General features: G+C 34.4%; 1 protein-coding gene across 1 annotated transcript in view; it reads left to right on the top strand.

Moving 5' to 3' along the window:
* LOC131079194 (uncharacterized) overlaps window positions 1–22,401 on the top strand; it is a 45,375-nt gene extending 22,974 nt beyond the window's left edge. The window contains exons 6-10 of the mRNA XM_058017099.2: window positions 19,131–19,398; window positions 19,940–20,064; window positions 20,185–20,421; window positions 20,989–21,247; window positions 21,788–22,401. Coding sequence (XP_057873082.2) covers window positions 19,131–19,398; window positions 19,940–20,064; window positions 20,185–20,421; window positions 20,989–21,247; window positions 21,788–22,014 — 1,116 coding nt within the window. The 3' untranslated portion in view covers window positions 22,015–22,401. The remainder of the gene's footprint in view (window positions 1–19,130; window positions 19,399–19,939; window positions 20,065–20,184; window positions 20,422–20,988; window positions 21,248–21,787) is intronic.
* Window positions 22,402–26,081: the final 3,680 nt, after the last annotated feature.

Genomic DNA, 26,081 nt, shown 5'->3' with positions numbered 1-26,081 from the left:
GATGCCATGGAAGAACAGGTATCCCAGATGCAGACGAAAAGTGAGGTTGCTACCTCATTACTTGAGTCATGGTCGTTATCCATGAAGACTTTTATGCAGGATTTTAAATCAGTTTTTGATAAGTTTCACTCATTATTGTCATAAACACTTATTTTAATAATAATGAGAAACAGGGGTTATTCTGCAGTACTTTGTCATTGTTGGCAAAGGGGGAGTAGTATCTAAAATTTTGGTGAATGTTATGTATACTTTCATGTTATTTCTTTAAGGGAGTAGTATACATTGTATTTTCTACAAAAAGGGATAGTGTATATGCTTAGGGGGAGTAATTTTGATTATGGCATATTTTTTTTGTAAAACACTTAGATGTCAAAATTTTCCTAAGTGTTGCCATCAATGCCAAAGGCAAGGATTGTTGGCATTTTGATGATGTTGTGATTACCATTGATGGACACACACTTGTTTTATGATCACTTCCCTATGTATGAGTTATGCTCAACCGGTAATTGTTCCGACCAGTATTATGAATTATAGTCTTTAGATTATTGGTGTTTTGTAGAAGGTGTTTACCAGTCACAAACTGACTGAAGACCCAAAGCGGTATGAAGACCTCAAGCGGTTCGAAGACCTCGAGCGGAATGAAGGAATAAAGTGGTAGTTATCATTTTTCCCAGTCTTCATTTTGACAAACCGGTAATTGGTAAATTGTATGAACCGATAATCAGTTAAATGTATGAACCGGTATTACTCGGTGATGAGTTACCAACCAGTATTTTTGTGATGAGTTATCATCCACCAACACTTTGGTGGTGATTTTGTGTCATGTTACCAATGTGTCTAGATGCACTAAACCTAGGAACTTGCAATGTAATCCTATTGGACCGACATGAAATCATATTCCTTTATAAGGACATCATGTCTATAAGGACATCATGTCTAGGGTTTTAGAAGGCGTTAGGGTTTTAGGTGGTTGATGAGGTTTTTGTATGTGCGATCATAGAAGAGAAGATTAGGGCCATGTGAAGAAATAGAGTGTGGAGATATTGAAGACTGAAGTAATGCTGAAATGCATTAACAATGAGCTATCAAGGATCTAACCAAGCATACTGTACTAGTATCTAGATCACTCACTTGTTGATTACTCACATCTTCGACAAGTCTGAAACCCTTAAGCGGGTAGGCCTAGAAAAGCCTTTGTAAATCCTCTAACAAGGTGGTTCACAACTGTGGATTTGAAATCCTCTCACAAGGTAGTCTTTAACAGGACTTATCTCCTAACAGAGATCTAGATTCCTAACAGGATCTGTTCTGGTGAAGAACATTGTATGACCTTAACCGGTCTGGTTTCTATTCTGTAGATAGTTACTTGTGAGTTTCTGCTCACCATGGTTTTTCCCATTTGGGTTTCCACGTGAAAACTTATTGTGTTATGGTGATTGTGCTCTTATGGGTGAATGCCTCATTTGTTGTTTGGTTTGCATTTGTTTTAACCAGTTTGTTAGTAAACCTGTTACACCGGTTGACTGCTAAACTGTTCAAGTGTTTGAGTTTAGTATTTTTTGGTATACTAATTCACCCCCCCCTCTTAGTATTCATCATATTTGGAATCTAAAAATTCTATAATACAATAATAAAAATAACACCACCAATACGTAGAGCTCAAAAAATCATGTAGGTTCAAAAAAAGGGTCACAAAAAGGAGTATGTATGAGACCAACTGAGAATTTTGTAGGGTGCCCTTTAAGAATTTAAGATTTGGAAAAAATCCATACATTATTCTATAAAACCAATCACATCATTGGATAGAAGATGAAAAAATACAAAATGAGAAAAAATATCCACTCAAAATTTTTTTTGTATTCTTGAGAATAAAGCTCTCAAAGTTGAGCCAAAAATTGAAACAAGCTAATGATGAAGGGGCCAAATTTGGGGGAGTAAAATGATAATGTTATGTTGACATCAACACTAAATATTCAAAAATTCCACTGAAATATTCCTCACAGTTAAAATATTCTAAAACCACTTTTCATTTTTTGTAAAACCACTCAAACAATCCAAAACCACCCTTTGAAAAGTAAAAAATCACCATTCTTGGGTTCTAGTGGTTTTGAATGCATTTTGATGATGTCATTAATGTACTACATAGGCTAATTGTTGATGTCATCACCACACAGTGCTATATCTTGCAAAAAGCAATTTTTTTAAAAAAAAAAGTCACATAGAAGCCAAAACAACATGTGAAATGAGATGACAACACAAAAATTGAAGGAATGATCTAGCTTGCTAATGCAAGATGGTACAATGATGGTATGACTATATGGATCTACATAAATTGTATCAATTTTCATATAACTCTCTATAAAAGGGCCTAAAAAAAAAAGTCAATTTTTTTGTCTCAATATACCCAAGTGTTATATGCCAAAAGTTATCCTTCAGCCCTTCTAAGTTCAACTCTAACATCTATTTCACTCTAGGAAGAATTGTTTGAATCTTGATGCCCATGATCCTCATGAATTCAAATGAGAAAGAGAGAGGAGTTACAAGCTTGCTTTGATACCATTTTGTAATAGACAATATCTACTTGCATACTCAAAACTCTCCATAGATATGAAATTTTCACAATTAAATTTATCATATGCATGTTATCATGTGTCGTAAAATGTACAAATGAGTTTTACTTATAAAGGTAAGAATGCATAGGTGAGAAGGTAGGATTCAAACTCTAACTACCCCTCCAAGTATAAAACAATTGTAGGACTCTATGGACAAGTTTTGAGACACTTAGTGAATCTACATGACGTGAGACAAAAATCTAGATAACCTCTAAGTGAGATTAAGTGTAGTGTGAATAGGACTCTATTAAGTAGGCTCAAAGCTAACTCGTTTGATAATACTTAATTTCATACTTGCAGTAACCATCACTAACAAATTCACCTCCTTAATGTCAAATACACGAAATTAATTTATCAAGATTTTGAGATAGTTTAAATTATAAATTAATTTCCAATTACACCATACGCATCAAAGGACACTTTGTGGAGACAAGAGTGTTGGAGGCACATGAATAATACATAGGATTACAAGTTAAATGACACCTTAACTCTTACAATTTTATCATGTTCATAGATAGCAAAATAAATCTTTTCTTCTAAGGGAGCACAATTCCTTTTATATTAACACGAAATTGTGCCAACCAATTAACATGATTATTTGCAACCACTTCACCTTCAAATGGCGGTATCCCAATATTATCATTTGCTTCAAACAAAAGGCTTAGAAGACTCATAATATTTTTTGAAGGCTTGCCTTCATTGAAATTGGTTGTACCATTTCTTTTATCCAACCTCTTCATAGTTACTTCCATCAAGATCTTCACAAAATCTATGGATTGAGATATGATTGCAACAATTTTCTAGCATTCATCTTGAGGAATCTCACTTCAACATCAAATGCTTCTTCACTTGTCAGGCTTCTCAACTCAATTATCTACCTGCATGATTTTATATCTTTGTGTAAAGCTAATAGTTATTTTCCACTTGACCTGTTGGGGATATAAACCTACAAAATAATCAACAAAATACTCTAATGCCACTTGATCACAAACAAAGATGATACTCCTCAAACTTATCTGTCAACTATTATTATTCTCTTACTCAAAGTCAGGGGGTTGTCCCCATATCACAGTGGTTGTAGGCTGCGCACCTCCGGGTGGAGGTCTCGGGGTCGAAACCCCCGAGCCTCATGCCGTGTCGTCCAAGCTGGGCGGTACGGTGAGGTGGAGGTTTATCCCGCCCCTGCTATCTATGACTATTCGTAGGTCCCCCATCCCAGAAAAACATCTTCTCTACCTCACTAGTGTTGACAGACCAATCTAGTAGCGCGTACCGTGAGGAAGGCCTAGCACAGATGTAGGGTAAAGTTTGATGTCGGCTCTCACTGTCAGTGGCTCGATCGATGGTTTGTCTTTGTTCATTGACCAATGGAAATGATGGCTGGTGCTCTCAAGCCGTACAGGTGCTTCATCGAGGATGCCTTGACTCACGACATGGAGATGAGGTCCTCCCATGTCATCTCACTGGTTCATAGCTCCAGTCAAAAGTGCTTGTCCTTAAAATACCCACAAAAAGACAATACAAAGAGGTCACAACATGGAGGCTTTTTAGACAAATTTTTTACACCTCTATCTAAGTGTTGGCAGTACATATAAAAATTTCCACTCTATATGTCGCCTTATTGAGTCATGTCCCTACTTGGTCCTTTGGTTGCGTTGTATGCTTTGAATTCTCCATGTAATCCAGTCTTCACTGTTTTCTTTAAGTTTCACTATGTTGAACTTGAACCTTCAACTTGAACCTTTTGGTTCAAGGTTCAAAGTTCAACGGGTGTTGTGTTAAGGTTTATTCTCCTGAGCAGCTTCATAAGTCTTCTTTAGTCTTGGTCGGTGTTTAGCATTGGTTGAACCTTGAACTTGAACCTTTTGGTTCAAGGTTCAAAGTTCAATATTTGTCATGTTTGTGTTTCTGTGTTGCTGATTGTCCCTCACGGTTCAAAGTTTGATATTTATTTTCTTGAAAATCATGTGACTTTTCATGAGGTAGAAGCGCAGATTTTAAGATACGGTTGATAGCGGCAGAAAAAGGGAATATTCTTTCTTAATAATTTGAAAGTTGTCATTTATAGCAAGTATGGCGTGGAAATCCGTGTTTTCAGATATGAAGTGACTTGTTATTAAATGCATGCTCGATCGCGATCATTTCAGAGTGATGTCGCACAAGTGAAGAGTAATGATGATGATTTGTGGTAATCATGGGTAAGATTTTCTTGGCTATTTTAAATTGAGCAGTTGTTTTGTCAAGATTATCATTTGTAAATAAGTTTTAAGAAGAGTTTTTGGAGCGGGAGGAAAATAGACTGCGACCAGGGTTTTGCAGATGACAGAGGAAGGTATGTTCAACGACTTTCCTAATTGCTACAGTTTAAAAAAAAAAGATCTGGGTATATTGTTTAGCGTCTTGTTTCTGTTTTACCTATTTTCTTCTTTGTCTGGGTTGATTGGGGAAAGATTACGGGTTAAGCATGAGGCCTACTTTGCCTAAATTAATGAACTCTTCTTCCCTTGTAAGGTCTTTAACAGAGCTGGCTGATACAACTTTAGTTCAATTAGATTTAGATGTTTTCTTAGAAAGAGTAAGGAACCCAACTGTTGATTCTATGATGAAAGACATTGCACAAAGTGGTTTATTGGAAGTGACATTTCCCACAGCTGCCCCTTGTCCTGAGTTGGTTTTAGAGTGCATGAATCACTATGATAAAGCTAACAGATGCATTGGAAAAAATAATGGTGAGGTTTTGTTGTCTATTGATAGACAGACAGTAATGGCTGCCATGGGTATCCCACATCGGGAACCCTATGAGGATTGGACTATTGGCAAGTCTTATGGGTTTTATTTTGAGAAGCCGTACTACAGAACCATTATTGCACGGAATTGGCTTCTGAAGTTTCAAAAGGGCAGTTCAAGGTTGCCAAGGCCGTTAACCCGAGAGCATTTGATTCCTGGAATTAGGGATTTGGTAATAATGTTGAGCAGAGTTAGGGGAAATTCACACTCCTTCTATTGGGAAGACTAGATGTATTTCTTCATCCAGGTCACTCTCGACAAAAACTGGTTCATTGACTGGGGCATCGTTATTGCAAAAAGGTTGCATGAGGGTTTGAGCAATTACCTTGGGATGTCAAATTTCTATATGTCTTCATATCTGTTATATATGCTAGCTTGTGTGAGGGAGTGGCCTAAACTGTTCCATGCAAAATGGGTTCAGGCTATAAAGATTTATGAATACCACCCTCATTTGACCCAAAAAGGACATGTTGATAATTACCTTCGCTGGAATGACATTTTTGCTGTGAGGTTGACTTTTGAGTTACAAGATAATTTGCACAGAAGAATATCAGTAGAAGCGGTTGAACTAATCAAAATATATGGTAGTTTCTTTACTCAATTCAATCACTTCACTTACATAAGGGTTGGAGGTTTTAAAGGTGAACCCTTGAGGCTACCTAGATATGTTTCAGACTACTGTGTTTTGATTTAAGTTTCCAGACAGTTAGCCTATGTTGTAAAGGATTATGGAGAAGATTCTAGCACAAGTGGAATTTTTCCTATCAATTTAGGCCATTATAGTTGTAGGTCTATTTCTGATGCACTAAATCTTGAGTTAGAATTTAAGAGATTTCATTTGAAAACCTTTGTGAAAAGAGATAATTTTGACAGTAAAAGTTTTATTGCCCAATATGTGAAAAAGATAATGCCTGATCAACATGTGTCACAGTTGGAGGATTATTGGGAAGACTGCCCAGATGAGTTTGATGTGAGAAAAAGGAGTTGGTCCAGGTTAACTCTGAAATAGATTCTTGACAAGAAATTGTAGATGGATACCTCTGGTGTCACTATTGATAATGAAGATGTACTGGATCCAGAATTCATGAGACAGGTACACAATGAACCCCTTCTAGAGGTAGATTGGAGCAGAAAGATGGAGGATAATGTACAAGCACACACCTTCAGTATAATTCACAGAATTGAGAATTGGCTAAGAAACTGTAGATTTCATTTGGGAAAGGCAACTAGTTCAAGAAATAAAGGTGGGAAAAGGAAGAATGTAAGAAAAACTATTGTTTTAAGTGACATCTCTGTTTCTATTGCAGGAAAGAAGCAAGCTAAGATTAAAGAAGAAAAACTTGTCTCTGAAGCTGCACATTCCATTGGTGGCCGAGTGACCAGGTCAAGATACAAGAAGAATTTTCAGCCACCTGCCACTCATCTCATTCTTGATTTGGATGCTGAGGAAGTACAAGGAAGTATGACAACCCCTGTTTCTGATGCTAACAAGGTCTTAGCCAATTCTGATGCCGGTATCCAGGATTCATAGGTGCTTGATATTTTGTCTAACGCAGATAATGCTACATTGTCGCCTTCAGGAGGGCCTTCGCCCACGCAATCTAAGGATCTGACTGTGGCTCCTAAATGGTTAAGTGATTCAATTACCAAGAAAAGAAATGTGATGCCTATTTCGGTGTCAATGGAAGATGTCGTGAGTAAATGTTTGGGAAGAGCCACAAAGCCTAAGCAGCTAAAAATGGAGACCATGATTGGTTTTGATGAAGGAACAAAACATTGGACCACAAACATTGCCAAACCTACATCTGATAAGGATGTTGCCACCACCTCAAAGGTTGATTATACTATTGAGTGAGTTGATTTGGGGGTAGGAACCAGAGCAGTTGATGTGAAACATTTAAAGACTTCAGCCAAAAGGATTATCTCCTGCACTTGGAAGGACGAAAAGGATAAAGCAGAGTTGACGTAGAGTTTAATGCAAATGGCTCAATACATTCATGCTCTGCAGAATAGTCCACTGCCATTGTCCCAAAGCTCTGTTCCCTTTAGTTCAAAATCCCCTGGTAATCAGAAGTTCTTTGATGAGGTTCAACGAAACAAGATGATTGCAGAGATTTTCTCTGAGTGGCTCACATCGATTGTGCATCAAGGAACTAATTATATATCCAATTTAGTTCAAATTTTCAAAGATGCTAATGAAGTTACCAAGGAATTGGATGCCGACTTAATCTCATGGCAAAAATAAAAGACTAAATGGGCAGTGATTTCAAAGAAAATGCGCGATATTCAGTGCTATGGCTTGATGAATTTTCTTGCTGAAAGACAAGTGCTAGAGTTAAATGAAGATATAATGTTCATATGCAAAGAAAGCATAGAGTGGCGTAACCAAATCATCGAGCAAGGTCATAGTGAATCTGCTAGTCTATGAGGCGAACTAACAACCCTGAGAACAACCATGCAAAAGGATTTGCACTGCGTAGATGTCCAGTTGCTTAAGGAGGATAGCCAGACTTTGGAAGATACAACAGAAATGATCAATCAATTCAACAACCACATTAAGAAAAATAAAATGGAGAAATCTTTAGCTATGGAAGATTTTATGAAGATTTCCAAAGTGGAGTCAATGCTCACAGTTTGCCTAGATCACTTGGATTCACACAAGGATAAAGTACAGATGGTGAAAAGGAGGAAAGAACTCTATAAGCAAAGGGTAATACACATAAGCCTGCCACATGTAGCGGTAATTCAGGAGTTCTCGAAGGTTCATCGGGAGTGGAGCGCAGCGAAAGTGGTTATGGTGTCCATCCAGAATAACCACCCGGGCAATCCGACTAAAACAGAGTTGACGACATGACTAGCACTGTTGGCAGTTGTTTGCCAGCAAGTCTAGTTGTCTCTTATTTCTAGTTATGCAGTTAGGGTAGTTTCTTATTAACTCTTTCGAGTTAATTTTACCTTTGGTAAAAACTATTGGTCTGGCGACCTATTTATAAGCTTTGTAATGACTTTGTTGAGGTTCACTAAGTTTTTGAAAAAACTCTTTTTTTAATTTTAGCTAAAAACTTTGTGTATGTGGAAAGTTGAGGACCATTTATGAATGAAAATCAAATGACAGTTATCTTTGAATTCAAATCTGTGTGTTTGGTGTTTGAAATTTGATTTCTGTGAGAATCTATTTCAAGAAAGGATCTATCATAACTTTCTATGTATGCAAAAAATATCAGTGGAATTCATCTTTTAAGCTTTTTCATTTTGTTTTAGTGTACATGTGAAGTCTGTCGGCTTTATACAAAGAATTATATATGAATCAATGCTTGCGTTCATTTGGTGTTGACTGGTGAATACAATTACCTTTCTGTGCTTTTTGGTGAAAAGTATAATATTGGTTGTGCGTAATTTGGAGCTGATTGAATATTTATTAAAGGGAGTTGTACCTTAATTCAGAGGTTAATCAATATAATGATTTTCCAACTGTTTGGTGAAATTTGTCTTTCATTTCTTGGGCTAAAGAGTATAAAAATTAAATAAATTGTGAGAGACAAATCTGTTTACCAACACTAAGTTAAAAAAATACTTCCAAGAACTCTCAAATTACTTCCTCTACCTTCAATGTCATGATAATCCAAAAAATATTATAGAATTCTATTGGAATCTCCAATCTTATTCTTCAACAATGCATATGAGCTACTAAAAATGCTTTAACATGTCACAAAGGGGTGTTAAGTAACATTAAAATGTACAAGAAGTTGAAGGAACTAATAAAATCAATCAAGAGGAAAATTGAGAATAAAATGTCACTAGATGCCACAGATTGTTGTGATCAAATCATAATTTCCAATAGACACACATGTTCATTTTCATTCTACTCATTCACTATTAAAGAGATGAACTAATTTGCAATAGATAGTTTAGCATCCTATCAAAATTGATCATTTGGTTGCAGTAAACTAAATACTTAGTTTTTAGGGTTTTCTCACTACCAAAGCTCAAAAGTAGATGTCTTGTGCCACCTTAAATGTTCTTCAACATCTAATAAACTATCTACTATCCTAAATCATGCCATGAAGTATGAAAAACAGATCTATGAGTCACTTACTCAAGGACTTTAGTTTAGTATGTTTCTAGACATGGTGATGCTTGCATTTTTTTCTCTTGAGACCACTTTTTCTAGGCGCATACTTGTCCTCTGTTAGCATTTCACAAAGGGAGATTGTTGGCATTCCAGTAAGTTTATTGATATGAGGATATTGAAAAGGTTGTTGAAGATTGTGGATATAACTGAGAAAGGATGATTACTGTCTTAATAATATTATTTTGTCATTGATGTCAAGCAATTGATTTTCTGATTCAGTATGATGTTGCCATATCTTAATGAGTATGTTTTGATAAGTATAAAGATGTCGGTAAGTGACACAAAAAGAATGAAAATGAAGGGGAGTAATAAGTTATTCAATGGGCAACTATTACCGAGTTAGACAGTGATGAGATCTTGTTGTTTTGATTGTTTTGATATCCTATATATAAGTATTCAAAGATTGAACAAGAAGGAGAAAAGATTTCAAGCTATAGAATTAGTTAAGGTTTGATACTGTTCTATGTTACCAAGCAAGATGCTAGTCGGTAAACCCTAAGGTTATCGCTATCGGTTAAAGAAGGCAGAATATCTACCGAGTGAGGTTTAGTATTTACCGAGTAACAACTAAGTAATAACAGAATGCATTGGATGGATAAAAATATTATTAAATGAAAGATGCCAATGAGATGGAGATGTATAGATGATTGTTGTGTCGTGAAAGAAGTTTGTTGAAGATCTACGACAATGAAAAATACAGGAGTTAGATCTACAATGCAGATTGAACGGTCATAACCTAGCACAAGTTCCAAGGAAGGAATACAAGTTCCAAGTCGAGATAAAACGTTTTCAGATCGAAGGATACAATGAACCTAGTCAAGTTTGAAGATCTGATGGCTAAGATTGATCATGGGAAATGTGATCAAGGAGATTAAGCGGTTAGGAATTGTTTATAAATAAGAAATTGTTGATGAACAATAGATGTGGGCAAATAGAAGAACAATGATACTACAATAGTGATCACCGAGCATAGAAGATTGAATATCTGATTAAAGAACAGATTGAGAAGCCCATCAAGGAGCAAGATAAGTCTTATGACAAGATTATTTTGAGCACATAGAGTTTGCTTTAGCATTTTAGATGTGAAGTTGCAGATATATTTTATACAGTTATTTATTTTGTAAGTGACAAGAAATCTCTTAACCGAGTGGACCTAACAGTCTTATTTGTAAATCCTCTAGCAAGGTAACATTCTGAATGAGTGTTTGAAATCCTTTGACAAGGTCACTTCTAAAAAAGTGCAAGATTCTAACAAGTCTGAGGGAATTCCCTTAACTGGGTCACATCTAGCAATGTGTTTATGTAATCTGTAATAGGATTGGCTTTTAACCGAGCATACTCTAGAAGGGTATATTTCTTAGTGGGTCCGAAATCCCATAGTGGTTTTTCCCTATTTGGGTTTCCACGTTAAATCTGGTGTTAAATATGTTATGATGTCTTAAGTGTATCTGTTTATGAGTTTGAATGATTTACAGTCATACTTGCATAGCAGTAAAGGTTACCGAGGTTGAATCTGATAAATATATTGCATAGTGAGTTTTTATGATTCACCCCCCCCTCTCATCTTATTAACAATTGGTATCAGAGCTTTGGAATCTGGAAGAAAAGTTTAAAGGTACTTGAGGCAAGATCCGAAGATGTATAAAAGGGATGCACCAAAGTTGAACAAGTCTAGTTTCTCCACATGGCAGAAAAGGATGAAGCTGCACTTATCAGGAATTGGATAATATGCAATATATTATCTGGAGAATGATTATAGTGCACCTAGCACCCAATTGATGACAATGGAAGAGATAAAGGCAAAGCAAGAGCATATTCAAGCAATGATTGAGATAACATCATCATTAACCGACTCAGAGTTTAATGATATAGAAGGCTGCACTGATGCCAAAGCAATGTGGAACAAGCTTATATATGTGTATGGTGGTGATGAACATGTTCAGAGAGGAAAAGTAGATAGTCTAAGAGGTCAACTTGAATCCATGAGAATGAATGAAGGTGAGAACATAACCCAGTACAGTACAAGGTTAAAGGAAACTATCAATCAAATCAAAGGAGTAGGAGGAACTATTGAAGAAAAGGATGTAACAAGTAAGTTGCTTAGAACACTTCTACTTGCTTATGCCATTCGAGTCTCTGCAATCAATGAATTAAGGTCTATACCAAACATGCCAGTCTCTTTGGATGCTACTATCAGTAAGCTACATGCATTTGAGTTAAGTAATTTTGATAACAGTGGGTCTTCGGTAAATAAAGTTGAATCTGCATTCAGTTCTTTTCATATTGGTGAATCTAATGATTACAATGATATAATGTATAAGTATACTGAAGGAAACCATAGTGGAGCAAGTGAGAGATTTCACAAAAACATGGAAGAGGTACACAAACTATATGAGGAGATCAAAAAGCAAGAAAAGTTTGAAGCATTATTAGCCAGAAGGTTACCAAGAGGCAAAGGTAAGTATAAAGGAAAGTTACCTTTAAAATGTTTTAACTATGATAGAATAGGACATATGGCTTCTAACTGTCCTGACAAAGAATCTAGTGAAAAGAGAGAATATCGAGATAACATACATAAAGACAACCAATACAGAGGACACCGAGACTTCAGAAGGAGATATAGAAAGACATGCCTAGTAGCTGATGAGGAATCCAACGATGACAAATCTGATGAGACTGAGACAGAGGAAGTTGTATATGTGGTTATCAAAGATGGATCAGACGAAGAAAGGTATGAGGAAAAAGCCTTGATATCTCACATAAATAAAAATGATTCTTGGATCATAGATAGTGGATGCTCACATCACATGACAAGTGATAAACACAAGTTTGTTAAATTAGAAGACTATGATGGAGGCTATGTAAGATTTGGTAATGATGCACCATGTCCGGTGAAAGGTAAAGGTTCTATCACACTTCTTGACAATGCTAAATGTGATGATGTATATTGGGTTGAAGGTTTGAAATACAATTTGTTGAGTGTAGCACAACTAAACAATACAGGACACCGAATAGAATTCCAGAAAGGAAGTGTCAAAGTTCATGACAAACATGGAAAGTTGGCTGCTACCGGGACACAAACAAAAGGTTATACATTTCATCTTGACTCAACTTGGAACAATTGTCTATATGCTAAAATAGAAGATACCTGGTTATGGCATAAAAGGTTTTGTCATGTAAATTTTGATAACCTGATCAAAATAAGTAAAAAGCACCGAGTAAGAGGTCTATTGAGCTTGGAAAAACCTGAGAAAGCAATATGCCGATGATGCCAGATGGGTAAGATGACAAAGTCAAGCTTTACAAGTCAATTATGTTTTTAAAAGAGAAATCAGAAGCCTTTCAAATGTTCAAATGGTACAAGGCTAGAGTGGAAAAAGAAACAGGAAGACAGTTGAAATGTCTAAGATCTGACAAAGGAGGAGAATTCATTTGTGATGAATTTAACCTATTTTGCAACGATTATGGTATAAAAAGACAAGTATCTGCACCAAGAACACCTCAGCAAAATGGGATAGCTGAAAGAAGAAACAGATCAATTGTAGATTGTGCCAGAACCCTGATGATAGAAAAGAGGGTACCTCAAACATTTTGGAGAGAAGGGATCAGCACTGTAGTTTACACCATGAACCGACTACAACTGAAGAAAGGAACTTTGAAGACACTGTATGAAATCTGGTATGACAAGAAACCTAATGTAAGATACTTTAAAATATTTGGAAGTAGATGTTATGTTCACAAAGATGACAAAAATGGAAAGTTTGATCAGAAAAGCGAGGAAGGAACATTTCTTGGTTATTCTTCTAGAAGTAAAGCATTTAAATGTCTGATTAAATCATCTAACAAAATAGTGGAAAGTGCAAATGTGAAAATTGATGAATTTGCAGAAAGAAATGATGAAGGAAATTCCAAAGAACCAGAAGATTATGAAGAGTTTGTATATGTTCAACTGAGAAGTCCTACTGAGAAAGTTGATGAAGAAAATGAAGAAAATACCCAGTTACCGAGTGATGAAGAAGATCATATAGAGCCTACCGAGCCTATATTAGCCAAGTATGTCAGAAGAAATCATGCATCAAGTCAAATTATAGGAGATAAGGATAATCCAGTGATGACAAGGAACAAACTAAGACAAAACACATGTCTGATATCTGAATTTGAACCAAGAATAATACAAAAGGCATTTAGTAATGACGATTGAGTAAATGTTATGACAGAAGAGATTGAACAAATCAAGAAGAATGGAACATGGACATTGGTCCCAAGACCAAAAGAGAAAAATGTGATTGGTACAAAGTGGATTTTCAGAAACAAGCTAAATGAAAAAGGAGAGGTCATTCAGAATAAAGCAAGACTAGTTTGCAAAGGTTATGCTCAAGAAGAAGAAATAGATTATGGTGAGACTTTTGCACTTGTGGCAAGACTTGAAGGAGTGAGAACATTGTTGGCATATGCTGCTTACAAAAATTTTAAGGTATATCAAATGGATGTTAAATCTGTATTTTTAAATGCTATACTAGAAGAAGAAGTTTATATTGAACAACCTGAAGGATTTATTGAAGACAAGAATAAAGATCAGGTATGTAAGTTGAACAAAGCTTTATATGGTCTAAAGCAAGCACCTAGAGCATGGTATGAAAGACTGCACTCTTACTTAATCAAGATTGGATTTATAAGGACAAGTGAAAACAACAACATGTATATGAAGAATGATGAAGACAATGGAATACTGCTTTCAGCCATATTTGTTGATGGCATTATTTTTTGTGGAAATGACTCTTTATGCAAGAACTTTGGAAATGAAATGTGCAAAGAATTTGAGATGTCATTAATCGGTGAAATAAAGCATTTTATAGGTTTATAGATATTGCAAATGAAAAATGAGATTTTCATTACTCAATCCAAGTATATAAAGGAAATCTTGAAGAAATTTGGAATGGAGGATTCTAAACCTGTAAGTACTCCTATGACTACCAATTGTAAACTATCAAAGAGTGATGAATCTGCATATGTTGATGAGATACTTTACCGATCTATGATTGGAAAGTTGCAATATGTGGTTCACAATAGGCCGGATATAGCACATGCAGTAGGTATAGTTGCAAGATTTTCTGCAGATCCCAAAGAAACCCATATGACAGCAATCAAGAGAATTTTCAGATACTTAAGAGGCACTGAAGATTATGGTTTAGTGTATAAAAAGAGGAATGATTTTGACTTAAAAGTCTACACTGATGCTGATTAGGCAGGGAACATTGATGATAGGAAAAGCACAAGCGATGGAGCTTTCTTTTTAGGAGACAGACTAGTAAGTTGGCTTAGCAAGAAACAAGGATGCATTTCACAGTCAACAGCTGAAGCTGAATATGTCGTTGTAGCATTGAATTGTACCAATATAGCATAGATCAAACAATTGTTGGAAGGTATGAATGAGAAAGTTACTGAGCCAGTAACTATATTCTGTGATAATACTAGTGCCATTAACATTTCAAAGAATCTGGTAATGCATTCTAAGACAAAGCATATCTCTAGAAGAAAGTTGCGTTGGAATATATTAGTTCAAAGGAACAAATAGCAGACATCTTCACAAAGCCACTACCAAAGGACACTTTTGAGTATCTCCGAAGTAAGTTAGGGGTCCTACCCCTATCTAGTACTCACTGACAGAGTTCAGTGAAAGCATCAATTCTACGAATCTAAAAATTAACTATTTATGAGTTGATGCTGATTTACACACTTTAGGAGGTTACCTAAAGTTGTGGAGGCAATAGTGATTGAAGACAAGTTGCTATGACCGAGACTGAGATGATGCATTTGTATTTGCAGCAAGCAAATTACTTCACAGCGGAAGGAATCATGAATTAGTTTTACTTTTTGGCATTGTTGTCAAAGGGGGAGAAGACTAATTAGTGAAGATTAATAGGTGAAGATGGGAGAAGACTAATGACTGGGGGAGAATTCAAGGATAACAACAAGAGAAGATTAAAAACAATCCAAATCTGAATCAATTGAAATAAAATCAAGTTAGGTATTGCAATTAAAAGTTGGTTTTTCCATCAATGCCAAAGGGGGAGATTGTTAGCATTTCACAAAGGGAGATTGTTGGCATTCCAATAAGTTTGTTGGTATGAGGATATTGAGAAGGTTGTTGAAGATTGTGGATATAACTGAGAAAGGATGATTACTGTCTTAATAATATTATTTTGTCATTGATGTCAAGCAATTGATTTTTTGATTCAGTATGATGTTGCAATATCTTAATGAGTATGTTTTGGTAAGTATAAAGATGTCGGTAAGTGACACAGAAAGAATGAAAATGAAGGGGAGTAATAAATTATTCAATGGGCAACTATTACCGAGTTAGACAGTGATGAGATCTTGTTGTTTTGATTGTTTTGATATCCTATATATGAGTATTCAAAGACTGAACAAGAAGGAGAAAAGATTTCAAGCTATAGAATTAGTTAAGGTTTGATACTGTTCTATGTTACCAAGCAAGATGCTAGTCGGTAAACCCTAAGGTTATCACTATCGGTTAAAGAAGGCAGAATATCTACTGAGTGAGGTTCAGTATTTACTGAGAAACAACTGATTGGATGGATAAAAGCATTATTAAATGAAAGATGCCAATGAGCTAGAGATGTATAGATGATTGGTATGTCATGAAAGAAGTTTGTTGAAAATCTATGACAACGAAAATACAAGTGTTAGATCTACAACGCAGATTGAATGATCATAACCTAGCACAAGTTCCAAGGAAGGAATACAAGGTCCAAGGCGAGATAAAACATTTTTAGATCAAAGGATACAATGAACCTAGTCAAGTTTGAAGATCTGATGGCTAAGATTGATCATGGGAAATGTGATCAAGGAGATTAAGCAGTTAGGAATTGTTTATAAATAAGAAATTGTTGATGAACAACAGATGCAGGCAAATAGAAGAACATTGATACTACAGTAGTGATCACCGAGCACAGAAGATTGAATATCTGATTAAAGAACAGATTCAGAAGCCTAACAAGGAGCAAGATAAGTCTTATGACAAGATTATTTTGAGCACACAGAGCCTTCTTTAGCATTTCAGATGTGAAGTTGTAGAATATTTTATACTGTTATTTATTTTGTAAGTAACAAGAAATCTCTTAACTGAGTGGACCTAACAGTCTTATTTGTAAATCCTCTAGCAAGGTAACATTCTGAATGAGTGTTTGAAATCCTTTGATAAGGTCACTTCTAACAAAGTGCAAGATTCTAACAAGTCTAAGGGAAATCCCTTATCCGGGTCACATCTAGCAATGTGTTTATGTAATCTGTAACAGGATTGGCTTTTAACCAAGCATACTCTAGAAGGGTATATTTCTTAGTGGGTCCGAAATCCCACAGTGGTTTTTCCCTATTTGGGTTTCCATGTTAAATCTGGTGTTAAATATGTTATGATGTCTTAAGTGTATCTGTTTATGAGTTTGAATGATTTACAGTCATAGTTGCATAGCAGTAAAGGCTATTGAGGTTGAATCTGATAAATATAATGCATAGTGAGTTTTTATGATTCACCCCCCCCTCTCATCTTATTAACAGTCCTCAACTCTTTTTCTTATTGCTCACATATACGTGCTTGTGCTTTTACAATGTTTAAAATCAATGGAATTGAGAAGCACATTCAAGGATAACCCATAATAATTAGTGCAATTGAACAGAAATAAAATTGTGAATTCAAAATGATACAAGATCAAAATAACAACACAAAGTTATCTTCCAAGAGAAAACTACAAATGCTAAAGAAGAAAAATAGCATTAGGAGAATGCAAGAGCAAAATCTGCAAAATGCAATCACAATGCAATAGAATGGAATAACAAGACTATCTAGGAGTGAGTATATATAGATAATGAGATAGGAAAGAGGTGGCAAATACAACCAATGGGAAGAGACAACTACAATAGCCTAAATAGATAAGTGTAACTCCCATGGAAGATGCCAACACCTTGTACCCACTCACATTAATACTGACTTTATTAATCCCAAACAAGCTTAACTAAAAGTGTAGGAAAAACCTAAGAATTGGAAATGAATAATCAACTAGGAAATAAAGCCCTACACTAACAAACCCACTATAAATAAATAAAATTCTTTCAAATTCCTTGATCTCATTGAAGCTTCATTTCCAACAAACAAGATTGGAAGACACACTAAGTAAAGATGCAAGATGCATAGATAATGAGTGAAGGTGTAGTATCTATGATGCAAGTGTTGAAGTAAGATGTGAATATCCGTATGCAATAAAAATTATATTTGAAAACTAAATCTATTTGATCACATACTAATGGCCTAAGGCAGTAAGGTTTGTCCAAATAAATACAAAATCTTTGGTACTCAATTTAAAGTGTTTGGTGTGCAATTTAATAGATAACAATCAAATTATGTAAAGGGACCACTTGAAAAGTAGGAAAAGAGATTGAATTAAGAGGACAGGGTGACAATGACAACCCTATCTAAGACACAAATACATGCTCATGGTCAAATCCATGGCATATAAATGATTGTAGAAAGGATTGATCTAGACCATTAAGTACTCAAATAAACTAAGGCTAATAGATTCCAATGTGTGGATGGTCAATCTTAAAATAAGACATTCAAATGTTACGATAGTATAACAATACTAAAATAGTAACAAAAAACAACTAAAAATATACACTTTTCTTCTCTACAATTAAAACTATAAATCTATTGTCGTTGGATGTTTAGTGTCGTGGTAGAAACACTTTGTTAGTGAGGCCACCACAAGATTCAAACCCCCATTGGTCCACTTAGTTCACAGTCCTTATGCATTTGCTGGATCGTTGAGCTCATGAGTTTGAACAAGTGAAATGTGAAATATGGATCTCTCTTACTGATTCAAAACAGACTAGAAACCTCAACTTTCCATAATAAATAAATAAATAAAATATAAATTTATTACAATTCTAATTGATCAATGGTAGAAATAATGATTTTAACAAGAAAAACAAAACTCAGAAACCCTATTGGAGAAGTCATAATCCATCTAGAAATGACAAGTTGAGCAAGATGATAAGATGATGTCTCCTCTGTTTTGCCAGGATCTGAAAGCTGTCTGTTTCTTTTTGTAATGTCCGCCATGCTTCCCTACTTGACGCTCAATACAAATCATTAACAACTATTTCATTTTGTTTATTAATATCATGGCTCTTCCCTATGACCCTCATTACATTATTGAGATCAAACAAATATGGTTTGGAAGACAATAATGTGTGACGTCAGCTGTTAATACTTTGAATTATTGCTCGGCCTATTTCAAACGATTCCCACGTTGAAAAGCTATAAACCCATTAATACCCAGTCCAGAGAAATACCCCAATATACGGTCCCTGATGCACCCAACAAAAGATTAATTACCATCCTTACCGCAGGTTTCTCCAACGTACTTTATTTTCATTATCTACTATTAACCAACTGCCCATAAAAATCATCCATTGGAAGCTTCTAATGAGGCTTCTAAGTCAGCAGGGACTATAATTTACTACAAGGTTTAGCAGATATTTGAGATTGAGACAGAGAAATAATTGATTTGGAAGAAAAATAGCTTATGAGAATGGATTTGCAGGAAGGGAGATGGATTAAGATTGTGCTCTTTTGTGTGACAGTTTTGTTTGTTAAGGCATGTGTTTGGAGGAGCAAAGGTCTGTATGATCAGTTTCATGGTGGCCCTTCTAAGGCTTCTGCTCTTTTTGTATTTGGAGACTGGGGGATTGATATCTATATCAATTCAAGTGTTGCTTCATATGGCACAAAGTTTTCTGGCAAATCTACCGGTTGCTTCTCTAATGGCAGAACCATATTTGATTTCTTAGGTAAACATTGTTTCCACTCTAACAGAGGAAATTCCTTTTCCTCAGAGGGTATGGAATGGATGCCTTTATATAGGAACTAAGTATTGCACACATTAGCCCAGTTGTTTTTTCTGTTATGAAGTGGATGCCCAAAAGTAAATTATACTATTCACTGTTTGAGATTTGGATATAACTGGGTATCTCAGAAAACAAATAATTTATGGGATTTTTGTGCTTGGTTATTTGAAGTTGTTAGATATATGATTTCCTCTTTATTGTGCATAGCTTCTGGTTATAGCTGTGCAAAGAAGTTATACACAGTAATGTTATGATATTTTGACAAATTTCTGATTATGTAAGTAGTTATTTCTTCTTGACAACAAGTCATAGAGTATAATCAGACATGTTAAAGAAAGAAAAATAAATAAATGTTGCTAAGATTACTAAAACTGTAGAAATTTGACATCCCAAATGACAAACAATTTGAAGGCTGGTTAAATTTTAGAGATTATGGGTAATAGACAATTACACTGATAATATGGTATTGAATTTGGAATGACAGCCAGCAGGATGGGGGTGCATTATGCTACTGCATGGTTTCAACCTGGAGTGGAATTGGACATAACAAAGGGTGCTAATTTTGCTTCTGCTACAAGTGGATTGCTTGACTATACTCTTCAACATCGGGTGAAAATTACATTATTGTGGGCAGATTACAATTTTTCTTCGATTCTAGAAATTTTGTAATGATTATATCTATACATTCAAAAGCTGATTTTGATTTCAATTTGGTTTCTGATGATAAAGAATGGTATTTCATTTGGGCAGCAAGTAAACGAGTTCATAAATATATTCTCCTTGTGGAAAGGAGAATCTGGAAATGGGTATCAAGGAGAGGAATTTCTCTCGAGCTCGGTAATTGCAGTGAATGTGGGAGGAAACGATATTGCAGGGAATTACATGGTGAATGCTTCTCTGAGAAACAGAGTTAGCCCTGAAGCGTTTATTGAGTCTTTATTACAGTCCTATAAAAACTACTTACTGGTAAGTTTATAATGATGGGTGATAGTTTTATCTTTAAATGCTTTTGCATACAACGGCCATGGTGCACCAAATGAGGCATTATATTCGGCATAAATATTTGGATAAATGCATTTGATCAGTCTTACAGTTGGGAATGAAATTTGTGTTTCCTGTTTGTTTTAGAAAGTTATTAAAAAGTTCAATTTAATTTGAATACAATTGATGTGAGTGATGGTATGATTCTTGATTATGCCATTCATCAAGCTCGAAATCTTAAAAATATAACGGATGAAGCTATCAATGAGGCAGGTAACCCATCAACCTCATATTCCTGTATCAACCTCATATTCCTGTATCAAATAAGAAAATATGGATGATAAAATTTGATAATCAAGTTTTTGAAAACCATTCTCTACAGTGAAGTTAAATGGTTCTGTCCATTTTTATATGTGAAATTTGTTTGTGTTTGCATAAATAATTTTTCATGAATGTTTTTATCATACTTTATGATCTATCATCTGAATGAAAAAAACCTGAAAAAAATACAAAAGAAATACTATGTAACCTTATTGTTCATTAACGTTGCAGAGCTTGCATGAGATAGGTGGAAGGAAATTTATAGTGTTTGGAATTTCAGCATTGGGGTGCAGTCCAGGAATGAGATACTCGGGCTTTACAAAATGGAATGGCGGCTGTGATGAAACAGCCAACGAATTGTTTCAGCAATTTAATTTTGGGCTGCAGAAGCTCCTTCACCATTTGAACACGTATCTGAAAGGATCACTCTTCATCTATGTCAATACTTACGACCTACTCCTGAACATCATTCACAATGGAAACACCTTGGGTAAGAATTCCATTAAAGAAATGAAATTCTTGGAGTTTATGATTATAGCTCCTTAAAAACTGATTAGATTATCGAAATTTATTTGTTAGTTTTTTTAAAATTTTTTTTTTTTAGTTCAATGTAGACAAATTATAGATCTTGTTCTTAGACAATGTTGGGAAGTCATTCTTGGATCTGACATTTTAGCTTATATTCAATTTATGAAATTTTACTGTTGTTGTTGCTTATGGATTAGATTGAGTGTATTTTCAATTTCTTTATATTCTCTAACATCTTAATGATGAATCATGAAGTGTGATCTCAAACGTTGATGCAAAAAGTACACGCAATCTAATTCAGAAGAAGCAACAACAGTAAAACTTAAAATTATATTTTATGATCTATCATCAAGATGAGATAATCTAAAATTTTCATTCCATAACTTTTATGTGCATCACATCTTAAATAATTTTTTTTTCAAAGAATATATACTAAAGCCATGATGATGTTAGATCTGAAGATTTCATGAACTAAGTTACAGTCACTGCAAATTGTATGAAGGGTTTTCTGAGACTCAATCAGCTTGCTGTGGAGAGGGGTTATTCAATGCTGGTGTGGGATGTGGGCAGAGCAATGAAGGATCAGTATGCAAAGATCCAGAAAAATATGTATTCTGGGATGCATTTCATCCCACTGAAAGAGTTCAGAAGATAATTGCAGAGGAAGTTTGGAGTGGAAAGTTTTCCTCAGTATATCCTTTGAATTTGAGAAATATGGTACATACCTAAACTAGTACCTCTACTGGGTAGGCATTAATTGAAAAGTAGGATGGATGGTGTAGGCACAAGAAGTTTGTCTGTAAGTGGGGACAGTGAGAGAATTTTCTGGATCAGGTTTCTTCTGAGTGGGGACAGGTGAAGCATTTAGCAGCTGTCTGTGTGTTGGCATCCAACAGCAATTGTAAATATACAAATCAACTTTATTTCTCTTTCCAACAACTATTCAGACATTCCCACCTTTCATCATTTGGGTTTTATACAAGCATGTATGAATCCAGACAAAAATGGCAGAAGGATGTATAATATTAATTTCTGGGGACAGCTTTTCTGATTAGTTGTTGTAAAGTATGTAAATTTTTTAACAAAATGTGAAGGAATTTATAGTAAAAGTATTGATGGGAATTTCTTGTCTTTTATTTTTGTTGTAGGGAAGGGGTTTGCATCCTATCTTTGATAATTCCATAGCTTTTTAGATTGCATCTGCACTTTTCTTTTATGCATTCGAAGTCGGTTTATCATTTTTTATTGTTAATTTTTTCCCTTTTTGATATGATTTATTATTTCATATTAAGATCATTTTGAGCTCTTTTGCTTTGGATCTTTGTTATTTTATTTGATTCTAACTTTTAATACATTCATAATTATATGTTTTTAAGGAATTTTAGATGATGTCAAGCTGTTTTTCTTTTCAATTTTTAACTACAATTTGTAATTTTATTAATAATTTTTATTTAAAAAAATATATTTATAATTTAAGTTAAATTAATTTTAATGGTTTATTTTAGTATATAATGGTTTAATTTTGTTTTTATTTTGAGACAAGTTTTTTGGTATAGACATATAGACAAATGGCATAATGTTGTGTAAAGTTGGGTCTCTTATTTTATGCTTTCCACCTACCTCATTGTACATATTTTTATGCATCCACTATTTCTCACTTTTGTCATATTCACACACCCTTACACATTCACCCTATCCACTTATTCATTACCCACCTGTTCGCATTTATTTCTATGCACAGGCTATCCAATATAATTTATCTATCCCATTTTCTATTTTAAGACTAGTATGTAATCATGGTATTATCCTCATGGTTAAAGACTTCTCTCACCTTAATTTAAATTTTTTAATTCAAATTTGACTAGCTTCCCACCTTTATCCTTCTCACTTAGGGCCAACCAAACACAAGTTTGTCCAATATTTTGTTATTTCCTTACATTTAAAGGCATTAATCCATTCGTTTTAGGAATTGAATTATAAGGAAAAAACATTTGCATCTACACACTTCTATCGAAGTTCTTTAAAAGGAATGAAGCATTGTCCAATCATTTTAGGACCATATGCATGACTATATTTTTCCTACTATTCAATTTTGAGGGGTTGAGAAAGGTTCAAATCCCTTGAAGCTTGTTCATATGACAACCTAACAAAGATATTTGTTGATGTTGATTCCCCTCACAAATATCAAATAACATACAAGAAATCAGGAACCTAGGTGAAGTGAAGAAGAATATTATTTGAATCACATAAGTCAAAAGATAACATCAATGCCATAGATTTTTTCTCTAGTAATTAAACTTGATCATGTATAGTAATACCTAAATATTGTAATTCCCAACATATATATATATATATATATATATATATATATATATATATATATATATATATATATATATATATATATATATATATATATATATATATATATATATATATATATATATATGCATTTTATTAGATTATCCTTCATCACACATCAAAAAATAAATTTATTTTTCATTACATTTCGCATCGACTTGTCCAATCTTACATGTTCCAATCTTCTTTTAGGATCTCTAATTTGTATTCCTAGAATTGATATTATTATATTTTTTAGATATTTTCAACCTCCTAGGTTTTGATTTTATTTTGATTACATCTTTTGGATTAGGGTCAGGGTATACATAATGACTTATATTTCATCCCACCCTAGAATGTTGTATCAATATGAAAACTATTAGGGTTTGTTCAATGGCTAATATTCATACATAAAATTTAAACTCTGATAGATTCTTACCTTTTACTACACATTCCTCTATGTTTACTATTCTCAAAACACAATTTTATAAGGATAAGGATGTGTTCTTTGTCGAGGGTTTGTCCTATCATGTCTTCTCTTTTCCTCCCTTTATGGATTAAAGTGGTACTCACATATAACTCCTAGCTACACTTATGTTATATATTCATAAGCCTAATGATGATCGTTTGGATTATGATAGTGATGAGTGCATGCCTATTGTTGATCTACCCTGTGATAGACCTTATAGGATAGACGTAGACGATATAATTTTACCTCTACCTACTCATGAAATTATTGCACCTCATGGTGATATTTCTTTCACATGTCACTATGATTATACATCCATATAGTCTTCCTTTCTTAGATAAGATGTCTCCTATCATCCATGATGATATGACACATAATGTTCATTCTTCCATATCTCACGTTGAGTATATGGATATATATAATTTACATCACCATGTGATTATCGGGGTAAGTGCACCAAGATGCTAGTAATAAAGGGGGTCTAAGTGGCCATTTTTTTCCTAAAATCAGGTAAACCTGAACTTGGAGGAGTAATTTGAGACTCATGCACTCAAAATTTGAAGATACCAAAACAACATGACTTGTAGTTCTCTGAATCTATTTTCTAAAATACAATTTTTTTTAAAAAATGGATAAGATTAAGAGAGTCAAATGCTTCACACACAAATTTGGAATATTGTAGAGTAGAAAGAGACAATCAGATCCAACTTTTGCAAGCACAAAAAGTGGAGGACAGGGTCACCCAACACAACTATGTTTGATAAATTTATGACAAAACTTTTTGGGTAGATTTTGAGCAGCATTTTGGTTCCAAAAAGATAGCTTTCATCTGCATCCAACATTCTGAAGATAGAGTCGCCTAGAGCATCATTATCTTGCTTTTTTGGGCTCAAATTCTCGTCACAAGTTTGATTCATCTTCCTTACTCCAGATATGTGTTTATGGCTTCATATAAAATCTAAAATTGTTGGTTTATGTTAATTTACATCAATTTTCCATCTTTATCCCTAGATCCAACATTTAATTTTCATCATTATAGTATCCATTTCAACTCAAATAAACAATATCCATTTCAACTCAAATAAACCATATCCATTTCAACTCAAATAAAGGAACCACCTAAAATCAATAGGTATTCATCCCTTGGGAGCGAGTCTATTGATTTTGTCTCTCTTTAATGTAATTGTTGTGTTAAATAAGTTCATTCCTTGTTTACAATAGCTAAAGTAGTGAAACCCTATTTCACCACCTTATATTTTGGTGAACCTGACACATTTAACATTTTGCATAATTTTGATTGGGTGTTTTCAGATATAATTTTTACTAATAGAATTTACAAAATCTTACTAATAAAGTGGATATGAATAGTGGTGATAAGAGTGATAATCTTTCTACAAAGGATATTCCTTCTTAATTTATTCATCACTTTGGCTCTCCAACATGTTCTTGATCAAAATAAAGAAAAAAACTAAGGGGGGCGGGGGGGGGGGGGTGAATCAGTTGTCACCAAAATCTACAACAACTTAATTTAATCTCGGATCTGATAATTAATAATGAAAGCATAAATAAACAACACAACATGAACACACATAACACCAAGATTTTTGATATGGAAAAATCGGTCAAGGGAAAAACCATGGTGGGAACCTGCCCACAATATGATGATACCCTATTAGAAGTATATGAAATATTACAATGGGGAATGCACATGCATTCAAACACACTGCCTAGAGCTCATTGCTCAAACAAAGGGAAACAACCTTGGGAAGACTCACTATCTTACAAACACATTTGAATTACATTCAGAAGATCATGAACTAATAGAACAACATATCCTCATGCCTGGTTACAGTTCTAGTTAAACACATATAACTTCTTCTTTTCACGCTTCTGCTCGGCCTCCAAAAGAGCAATACATCATTCGCACATACACTCATCCATGAAACACTCAATTTCAAAGATATTACATTTATTTATACATGACATC

The sequence above is a fragment of the Cryptomeria japonica genome, chromosome 10 (genome assembly GCF_030272615.1).
Source record: "Cryptomeria japonica chromosome 10, Sugi_1.0, whole genome shotgun sequence".
In the NCBI taxonomy this organism is placed as follows: domain Eukaryota; kingdom Viridiplantae; phylum Streptophyta; class Pinopsida; order Cupressales; family Cupressaceae; genus Cryptomeria; species Cryptomeria japonica.
The sequence above is the reverse complement of the archived record's forward strand: the minus strand, read 5'-3'. Positions and strand labels throughout refer to the sequence as shown.